General features: G+C 34.4%; 2 protein-coding genes across 2 annotated transcripts in view; both read right to left on the reverse strand.

The window, feature by feature from the left end:
• Folh1b (folate hydrolase 1B) overlaps positions 1–11,069 on the reverse strand; it is a 259,684-nt gene that overhangs the window by 156,793 nt on the left and 91,822 nt on the right. The window lies entirely within an intron of this gene.
• Positions 5,397–6,342, reverse strand: LOC110297456 (olfactory receptor 14C36-like). Its single transcript, XM_021166211.1, has one exon. It carries the CDS (start codon positions 6,321–6,323, stop codon positions 5,397–5,399), a length of 927 nt encoding a protein of 308 aa, XP_021021870.1. The 5' UTR covers positions 6,324–6,342.

Here is an 11,069-nt window from a genome sequence, read left to right on the forward strand (position 1 = left end):
GCAAATAAAAACAACAGATGCCATCATGGACAGACAAGAACAAGCAGAAGAATGATTTCAGAGATGGAGGACAAAGTCAAGAGAGCAATACAAATGAACACACATATACTTTTGTGTGATAGACACATGAAAATGTAATTGATAGTAAAAGCATGAACCATGAAGTGAACCTTGGGATCAGAAAAACTATTCTACCTGCATGGATGTATATCATCACTGAGATGTATATATAGCATTTGGAACTGGACAGATGTCTACATAGGAACATTAATATAGCTACATGATGATTCTATTTGCGACTTTATTACAATAACTTTTTTTGAGATAGGGTTTCACTATGTAGCCTAGAACTCACAGGTTTTCACTCTTTCCTAGAACTCACAATGTAAACCAAGCTGGCCTCAAATTTGTTGATTCACCTGCCTCTGCCTCTGGGATTAAAGGTGTGTACTACAATCCTGGTCCAATAAAGTGATTTTTAAAAGTGAAAAAAACAAACAAACAAACAAACAAAAAAACAAAAGTCCAAGACAGGTCCAACATTCACTTCTATTGACATCTCTTCCTTATGTCAATTCCTTATAGCAATAGAAGTGAATGTAGAACTCTCAGCTACTTTCCCAGAGCCATGTCTGCTGGGATGCTCCTGTGTTCTCCACTCTGATGATAATATACTAAATCTTTGAAGAAGTAAGCAATCTCAGATTAAACGTTATCTTTTATAAGAGTTTCAGTAGTCATGGAGTCTCTTCATAGCAAGAGAATACTAAGACAACTTGTATGACCAAAGCTTTAAGATGTTGATGAAAGAGTGAAGAACGTATCAGAAGATAGAAAGATCTCTCTTGCTTATAGATTGGTAGAATTAATATAGTAAAATTGACTATTCTACCAAAATCTATCTATAGTGCAATTCCCATAAAAATTCTAACACAACTTTCACATATATTGAAAGAACAATTTTCACCTTAATATGGAAACACAAACACACTCACCCACACAGCTATATCTCAAACAAAGCAATGCCAGGATAGCTAAAATAACCCTAAATAATAAAAGAGATATGAGAGGTACCACCATTGATTACTTCAAAAGGTGCTACAGAAAATGATACTACCATCAAGGAGATGTTTTTCATTGGAATCCAATGTGTTGTTCATTGAAATACACATACCTATAGAACACTTATGACAATTGATTTTTGATGAAGAAGCCAGAAATGTACACTGGAAAAAAGAAAGCATCTTCAACAAATAATGCTGAAAAAACTGGATGGCTGCACTTAGAAGAATCTAAATTGATCCACATACATGTCCACAGGCTGTGCAGAACAGATGTCCCTGGTGGTTAGTCTGTGGTGAGCCACTCATGAAGGTGATATCTTGAAGATCTGGCCCTCCTACTCTCCTGTGGTGAGGTGGCCTGGGTATGAAGTTGATGCTGTCCTGTCCCCTGTTCCCCATTTGTCACCTGTTTTAGCCTCTGAGGGCATGGGAGCCTGCCCCCTCACTGGCTCTAGCACTTCGGCATCACAGTGGAGCTAGATTTGATGGAAAAGGCACAGATGAACCAGTTTTGAGGTTATCAGAACAGGTGAGAGATTCTGTCCCTTCAGAGACTGCAACACTTGGGAGAGTAGACTCTGTGCCTTGACTGGGCAGCACAATGGAGCTTCCTCTCTGAAGGTGTGTGTGCTTGCAAATAAAATGGACCTGAGGGCATGAGAGCAGGACAGATGACTCTGCCTCACTCTGGTGGCAGCATATGGTGATCTAGCTGGAGCAGTGCTGGGAAGAGAAGTGCAGAAAGCAAGAGGCAGCTCACTGACCAGCTCAGATCCCAGGCTGAGTTAAAAAATCAGTAAATCTATACCATGTGGGAATGATTGGGAAAGTGCAAATCCTGCTGATCCAAAGCTGCAGGAGGAAAACCAGGAAAAGTCTTAGTAAGGATGCATTAGTTGGGAGAGTAGGCCCTGTGCCTTGATTAAGCGGCACAATGGATCTTACTCTGAAGTTGTGTGTGTGTGCTCATAGATAAAATGGCCCTGGGAGCATGAGAGCACTAGAACTGACTGCCTCAGCCTGATGGCAGCCTAGGGTGACCTAGTTGAAGCACTGCTGGAGAGCTTGCACTTGCAGTGCAGAAAGGAAGAGGCAGCTCACTGACCAGCTCAGGAAATAGCTAGGCCCATATCCAACGCTCTGTTTTCAATCACCACTAAATCTATATCATCTGGGAATGATTATGAAAGTGACAATCATGCTGACCCAAAACTTCAGGATTTAATGATTAAACACAGTAAAAAGGGGAGCAGTCTTAGTGAGAATGAAATATTAATGGTGTCACAGAAGCCATAAACCTGGAACCAGACTAATGACTCACTGCAATGAATATTTACAGGTGAACAGGTGTGAACAAAGGGATGTAGTGTGGGAAACACTGTGACATACTACAGCTTCCATGACTCTCTATACATGGTGTGTGTATATGTATATGTATGTGTATGTGTGTGTGTGTGTGTGTGTGTGTGTGTGTGTGTGTGTGTTATTTTGTGTGTGTATGTTGCAAGCATGAAAACCAGATATGAGCTGAAGGGGAGATAAGTGGGACTGGAGAAAATACTGTGAAGTTCACAAAAAATAAATGGTTTTATAAAAAAGAACTTTTTGAAACTGAGAAGTTTCTGCATACCAAAGGAAAACATCATTCAAAGTGATAGCCTAGAGACTGAGAAAATATTTTCAACAACTCTACATCAAACAGAAGGCTAAAATTCAAAATGTACAAAGAACTCAAGAAAGTAGATACCAAGAAAACAATAACCCAGGTAAAAAAATGAAGTATATTTCTAAACAGAAAATCTTCAGAGTAAGAAGATCAAATGGCTGAGAAACATTTAAATAAATGTCCAGAACACCTCATCATTAAGGAAATGCAAATCAAATCTGCTGCTGTTTGATATGAAAATTTGTAGACACTATGGAAATAAGTTTAGCATTTCCTCAGGAAAGTGGAAATCAATTTATCTCAAAATCCAGCTATATTGTTCTGGGACAAATACCTGGGTGTCACTTTATCTTACCACAGAGAAAAATGTTCAACCATGCTTATGGCTGTTTTATTTATAATATGCAGAAATTTCAAACAATTTAGGAATTTCTCTACTGAAGAAAATGTGATACATTTACACAAAGGGATATGAAACATTTGTTAAAAACATGACTTCTGGGGCTGGTAAGATGGCTCAGTGGTTAAGAGCACCCGACTGCTCTTCCGAAGGTCCAGAGTTCAAATCCCAGCAACCACATGGTGGCTCACAACCATCTGCAACAAGATCTGACGCCCTCTTCTGGAGTGTCTGAAGACAGCTACAGTGTACTTACATATAATAAATAAATCTTAAAACAAAACAAAACAAAACATGAGCTTCCTTAACTATATAATAAACTCATTGTTTAAAAAAACAAAAACAAAAAAGAAAAAACAAAACAAAACAAAACATGAGCTTCCTTAACTATATAATAAACTCATTGTTTAAAAAAACAAAAACAAAAAAGAAAAAACAAAACAAAACAAAACATGAGCTTCCTTAACTATATAATAAACTCATTGTTTAAAAAAACAAAAACAAAAAAGAAAAAACAAAACAAAACAAAACAAAAAACCCCATGACTTCTAGCAATCAGAGTTGGGGTCTCTCTGTCTTTTTCCTGCTTGTGAAACCCTTCCCCTCTTACTGGATTGTGTTTTCTAACCATGATGTGAGGAGTTGATTTGGAGAAGAGATGAGGTAGAAACACTGGAGGCAGGGGAAGGAGAGGAAATGGCAGTTGGGATGTATCATGTAAGAGAAAAAAATAATAAAAGTTGAAATCATGAATTCAAGAAATGTCACAGGTATACTGGTGGAACTAGAAAAAAAAAATGATCCTGAGTGAAGTAACCCAGACCCAGATAGACAAATATGGTATGTATTAACTTATTTCTGAATATTGGCCTCTCAGTCAATGATAATCTACAATCCACAGAACCACTGAAATTGGTTATAGAGTAAAGAAGTATGTAAGAATGATAGATATCAATAGAAAGTTTAAATAGTATAAATTGTTATGGCAGGGATGTGGCAACCAAAATGGAAGAATTAAGGAGTGTTAAGGGAGAGGAGAAGAGGATAAGGAAGGCAACCTAGCTCACAACAATGGCTTGTTGCAAGAGTATTACAGAAACCTAATGAAGTAGAACCTTCTTAAAATATAAACACATATGAAGGCAATCCACAGGGAATTGCAAAATAATGGAGAAGACAGAGTGCCATCAGCAAATGAAGTCCTAAATACTAGGATTGGTTATGTTAAATTGAATAGTTCGATAAAAGTATCCCATAGTAATCTGCAAAACAACTAATGAATTGCCATGTGTATGCATTGCTCTCCAAACACTGACAGGAATGCCGACTTCAGAAAACATACCCACCACCACTGTAGTGATCCTGAGATTTGGTAGCCCCAGGACATAAAGTGATAACAAATACTACCCTTCCCAAAGTTTTAAATTATATTAAATTTTAGAACTTAGCAATACAATAAATCTTAATGACAATCCACTATCGTCATAAATTAGTGCCTTCCTCAGCCCTCATCAGAGACATTTCACCTTGCAGTAGATGAGAACAAATACAAAGACCCATAGCCAGATGCTATGCAAAGACTGAGAGACATTGGAACAATCATCTCTAAATTGTGGGATGCCCTAATCAAATCTCTCCCATCTGGGATCTGTGAGCATTGTGCAAGAAGATGCATAAGTAGTATTTGAGCTAGAGATGATGGAGGACACTAAAAAATTCTTTTTCTAAATTGGTCTATGCACATAGTAATTCCCAGAAACGTATGAAGCATGCATGGGCATAAATGGTTCCAAACAGACAGGGTCCTAGAGTTGAAATGAGAAGTAGACACATGCCCCTATCTCTAACCCAGAAAAAAAAATCTCTAATTGATGAATACTTTTAAGTTTAAATGTAGTTTCCTCCAAGGGAAACTCACTGGATAAATCAGTTGCAATTAAAGTTGGTCTACATGCCTGGCAGTAGATGGCCAAGATAAAACAAACTCAAGGGATACAATTAGACATTCTTGTAAAATGATTTATTGTCAAGTCTTATTCTTTTTTTCTTTAATCTTCTCTCTTTAAATTTTTATTCTGTCTATATATGAGGACATGGATGGGAGGATAAGGATGTGAGGACAGGTGTGGAGCAAGGAACTGGGATGAGTAGATTGAGGGAAAATTATAAGGAGTATATATAATGCAAAAAAATCTGTCCAATAGTCTAAAATGTTTTTAATGTGTGTATGTATTTGTGTGTTCATATTTTTCTTTATTTTATTCAACTATGAAAGAAATCTGAATATTACTTTCTTCACAGCCTCCTTTATCTGTTTGTTTCTAAGACTATAGATAATAGGGTTTAAGAATGGTGGAACAATGGTATAAAATACAGAAAGAGTCATATCCTCAATTATTTCTGGGGTTGCTGGAGGTCTTAGATACACATAGGCACCAGAACTAAGAAACACAGACACCACAATAATGTGAGGGACACAGGTGGAAAAGGCCTTCCCTCTTTCTCCTTTGACAGGAACCTTTAACACTGTTGATAATATGAGAACATATGATATGGCAATGAAGGTAAAGCAGCTACCACTGAACCCAATGGCAGTCAGCAAAAGTAAGAGTTTGTTGTTAAAGGTGTCAGAGCAAGAAATCCTCAGCAAAGAGGGGATATCACAGAAGAACTGAGGGACTATATTAGAGTGACAGAAGGACAGCTGGAAAGTTTTGAATGTGTGCACACTTGCAAGGATAAGAGAGGTAAGTAGAGAAGCCAGTGTCATCTGAACACAGAATTGGTAGGTCATAATCACAGGGTACATGAGAGGTTTACAGATGGCCACATAGCGGTCTTGGGCCATGGTGGTAAGAAATTGAACCTCTACACATGAACAAAAGATGACCAAAAAGATTTGTGCTGCACACCCAGCCACAGAAATATTCCTGTGGTCAGTGAGAGAGTTGATACAAGCATTGGGCACAGTAACAGAAATGTAGCATATATCTAAAATGGATAGATTCCTGAGGAAAAAGTACATGGGTGTGTTCAGTGTCTGGTCAACTGTAGTAACAATGATGATGATAAGATTCCCTAACAGGCTGCCCAGATATGCCAACAGGAACAGCACACTGAGTAGGATTCTGAGCTCCCAAGTTTCAGCAAAAACCTCCAGGAGGAACTCAGTCACCATGGTAGAATTCATCATAGTCTCAAAGTACAGGAGGTTTATCTGGAAGAGAAAAGCAGCAACTGAGAATAACTTAATTGATAGAGCACTAGCATTTCTCTTGAAACTTTATTTTTGTTTTCTAAAACTGGCCTTTATGTGTGAAAAATCAAGTATTTTTTCTTTGACTTGCATATGTTTTTATTATGCTTTGTTGTTAATACACATATATTTGGCTGTCTGTCAAATGGTATGGCATGACGTTAAGTACTCAATTAATTTCCATAATGATAGCTGTCTCATGAATACTATTATCTTAATAAGTATTATGTTGTTTAATATAAAGTTATATAATATGGTAAGTTCCTCTTCTAGATAAACTACTAGCATCAATTAGGAATGCCCAGAGTATTTAACATGTGGAATATATTTGTAAAACTGTTCGTGTATTTATTAAAATATATGTACTTAGATATTAAATGTAGTTATGTTGTATGATTATTTCAAATATACACATATATGTCTATCAATATGGAATGGGCTGGAGAAAAGAAATGAAGATGAGACACAAAGACATAAAAATAGTTTGGGAAAGAGAACTAAAGTTGATCAAGATAGAAGTGAAAGCTGAGGAAATTATCTTACTCATGTTTTAGCATGTGTGAGTCTTTTAAAATAGGCCATTTGCTTGAAAACCTAGGCAGAGTTAAGTAACATGCTTAAGATAGAATTTTTTCTTTTTGGGGGATCCTTCGGTTTTCTAGAAATTTAGTCATATTATAGATGATGATTTCAATTTCTTAAAAATGAGTACTTGGATATATGAATAGTAAAACCTGAAATATTGCTCTGCTAGCTAAATCCTGGAACAAAGACAGCTTTGTACATATAGCTAAACATGATACAATGCATGATAACTTTTATGTTCTTATCAGTTTGAGTCAAGTGTAGCTGATGTCAAAGTACCCTATGAAATTGCACACCATGTTTTCCTAGTAGAGATCAACATACTGTCAATTTCCCAGAATAAGGAGTGGTATATAAATACTTAAGTTCTAAAATTCATTATTAAATATAGGGTTGGTGAAGAGTTCAGAGTATGAAATTAAATATAAATTCCCATTAGCTTATTGAAATAAGCTAACACTTTTTATCAAATACTCATGGCGACCACCAATGATTCTACATGTTATAAAATATTAATGGTATAAAATTTTATATGTTATAAATGTTATAAAATGTGATAAAATTAATTATAAACAAAACAGCTTAAGAGTCCAACATAGCAGCTATGAAAGAGACAGAGGTAGGCAACAATGCAATGGCAAGTGATGAAATAGTGAGAGTTACTTTTTTTTCCTTGAAACAGTTGCATGTATTGAGTAAATTATTTTGGAAAGTTCAAAATTCTAACAGAATGAAATTCACAAAGGTTAAAGAAACCATTAAATAATGGCATTACCTCATGAAGATTAACTAATTTAATTCTTATTTGAATAATTTATTTTATCTTTAAAAAGGGTAATAATACATTTTGTCAAATGCAGCAAAAGGAAAAATACTTGTCCCAGTAGGTATATTAGTATGACATCTATTGAGTAGATCGGCATATCTGTACTATGTTATATTTGACATATTTTCATCAAGATCACAATCTAAAATGCCCATAAATTAGTTGAGAGTTATTATAAAGGGAGCAGCATAATTAAAATGTAAATCTAAATTAAATATGACATCACCTAACCCATTTCTGGTTGTAGTCTAAATGATACTGAATACAAATTTTATCAGTAGACAACCTGCCTTACAAGTATTGAGAAGTCTAGTGTCTGCGATATGTTCTGAGTCACCTTTAGCAGCAGCGTAGAGTGACAATTTGTAATGAATAACTGGGGATCAGATCAGGAAGCAGCATTCATTTTAATTATAGCTGCAGTATGCTAGAGAAAAGGTAGTGTGAAGGATACCTCCAAAGAGCATCTTTTCTCAAAGGTTTAGGGTGGCCATGTCAGAATGATTATGTAACACCAGTTTTTGAAAAAATTATAAGTTGTTATTGTGTTTAAACTCCACAGGATAATGAAAAGCTAGACCTAGCTACTTTTAGAAGGTGTCAAGGCATAAATATTGTAAAATTTAAATGTCTGTGAAAAGATTTTTTAAACTGTATTTATATACTTCTACTATAAAAATTATGTTGGAAGTTATATGAAACTATAGGAAGCAGAAAGAATGCACAATGTAGTTTTGTATTAGGTCTTCAAGAAGTTTGTACCATACTTAAAAGGAATTGTTCAACTGCAGCTGCGCTGATTAGCCGCCAAGAGCCTAAGAAAGTTTATGATTGTGCTTAGGAGATCCTTCAAAACTGCTTTAGGACAGTTTGGAACTTAGGGTAAAAAGCCATTACTAGAGCCAAAGATTATTACCAAATAAAAGGTATCAAAAGGAACTAATCAAATTATAGATATCTGTGCTATCAACTTCTGAGCATCTGATTTTAAAAACAAAATGACAAAATTTTTAATAACTATCACAATGAAAACATGTAAAATATTTTAATATTCAACCTCAAACTTACTGAAATTCAATTAAAAGTCATAAGTATGAATACTACATACCAATATAATCTAAGAGAAATATAAGAAAAAATTCCTGAAAAGTATCAAGATAAATGCACACAAAGTATTCCCTAGCTGTGAAGATTATATGCCCCAGCACAGGGGAATGACAGGGCCAGGAAGCAGAAGTGGGTGGGTTGGGGAGCAGGGCGGGGTTGGGGGAGGGTATAGGGGGCTTTGGGGATAGCATTTGAAATGTAAATGAAGAAAATATCTAATAAAAAAATCCATCAGGTGTTTAGTCTGGTAATCCCCAGCTGTGAAGACCCCTGCATTCCATGTTTCATCCTTATGCAGCAGCATGGGTGGTCCTGGATAATACTACACTGAGTGAAACAAGGCTGGTGCATCATATGTAGAGGTGAAATAAGTCTTAATGATTTAAAAGACAAATCAATTACATCAAATTCATTTTTCTACATCCAAATGAAGTAGAAATCAATGATAAAATAGAAAATCATAAATGGCCATGAATTCCATTTAAAAAATAGATTAAAGATATAAAAAACAACTTAGAAAATACAGCATGTCAAAGAAGTACAGTATGACAGTTATTTTATTCAGCAAGTTAATCAGTAAATAATATTTAACAACAACAAATAAGGTTGTGCTTTTATATTTGTGCATATATTTTATATATATGATAAAGAATATAGGGCATCAATTTGAGACTAGGTGTTGGAGTGAGGGAACATAGAAATGCCTAGAGGGATACAAGGGAAATAGGAGAATGATGTAATATTTTAGGTAAAATTCATTGAAAGAATAAATAAAGATAATGGCATAGAAATAAAAAGAACTAAGAATATTATATGTATACCAACACATTCAATAATCAGATGTGAATTAACTTCCAGAATTATAAATTTTAAGATATACAAGTATTTGCAGATCTTATATTTAGTGCGTTAAATATGTCAAACTTCTTCAATAAATATAATTTATCTTTGCATTGGAGAAATTTCAACATAAGAAATCAATAATCTTGACATATTAATAGATGTAAAGATAAAAATCACATGTTAATTACAACCAAAGAGGAAAAACATTTTATAATGTTCAATACCACTCAATTTATATAGCTTTTAACTTTCTATTAAAGAAATTGTTTATTCTGTGAAAGCAAAATCGCCTCCTAAGGTTTGATCCAAGGCAAAATTGACACTCTTGTTTTTATCACCTCAACAGAATATATTATAGGGAAAAATTTTCCAAAGCATGCATATAAATAATAAAATAAAATTAAGGAACCTGACGTATTCCACTGGGCTTCTGTGTAGGTGGTTGTTGTTTCTTTGTTAATTTTTGGTTTTAGATTACATTATAATTACCTTTTAACCCAAATCTTTCCTTAAATATCGTTCTACTCTTCTTCATATCCATAGCCACTATTTTCAATGAGCTATTGCATACATTAATTGTTTGTATACACATGCATATTCTTAGTAAGCTTGTGTAGTCTGTATATTTCTTGTATAAGGGTTTTCAGGCAGTCAATGTAAGATATTTACTAGATATCTTTAAAAACCAATTAGCATTGATAAAATTCAAATACTATAGTGTTTAATTGGCAAATTTAAATATTGATGTTTAAAAATCAAGCCAGCACTATGTTAATTTCTGTAGAAATATCTAAGTAAATTTATTATATTCTGATTGTCTGAACATTTCCTTCAAGGATGGATATTGATATTTGCATACTTTTAAGACTGGTACAATACAGATGCATTTAATATTTTTATTCAAACTATTAAAAACTTGAAAAAAATATACAAGCATATATGTCAATATATATGTATAGTAGCAACATCATGTATAGTAGCAAATGTTGTAGAAAACACTGAATGCAAAATACAAATATCTACTTTAATTAAATATATCAAGTTCTTTATAAGCCTAGAGAAAAGAATGAATTTTCTGGGAGTAATATACTAACATTTTTTATAATCAAAATTAGACACATCCATCTATAAAGATAATTTTAAACCTTCTTATAAAATCTGATTATAGGATTGAGTCAGTCTTAAAAGGATAATTTCATGTTTTTAAGTCAGTCTTTTTTTTTTATTTTTAATATTTTTATTACATATTTTCCTCAATTACATTTCCAATGCTATCCCAAAAGTCCCCCATAGCGCCCCCCACTTCCCTACCCACCCATTCC

Source organism: Mus caroli, chromosome 7 (genome assembly GCF_900094665.2).
Source record: "Mus caroli chromosome 7, CAROLI_EIJ_v1.1, whole genome shotgun sequence".
Classification (NCBI taxonomy): domain Eukaryota; kingdom Metazoa; phylum Chordata; class Mammalia; order Rodentia; family Muridae; genus Mus; species Mus caroli.

Coding starts and splice junctions, on each gene's coding strand:
- LOC110297456 (XM_021166211.1), bottom strand. CDS start 6,323: ATGATGAATTCTACCATGGTGACTGAGTTCCTCCTGGAGGTTTTTGCT.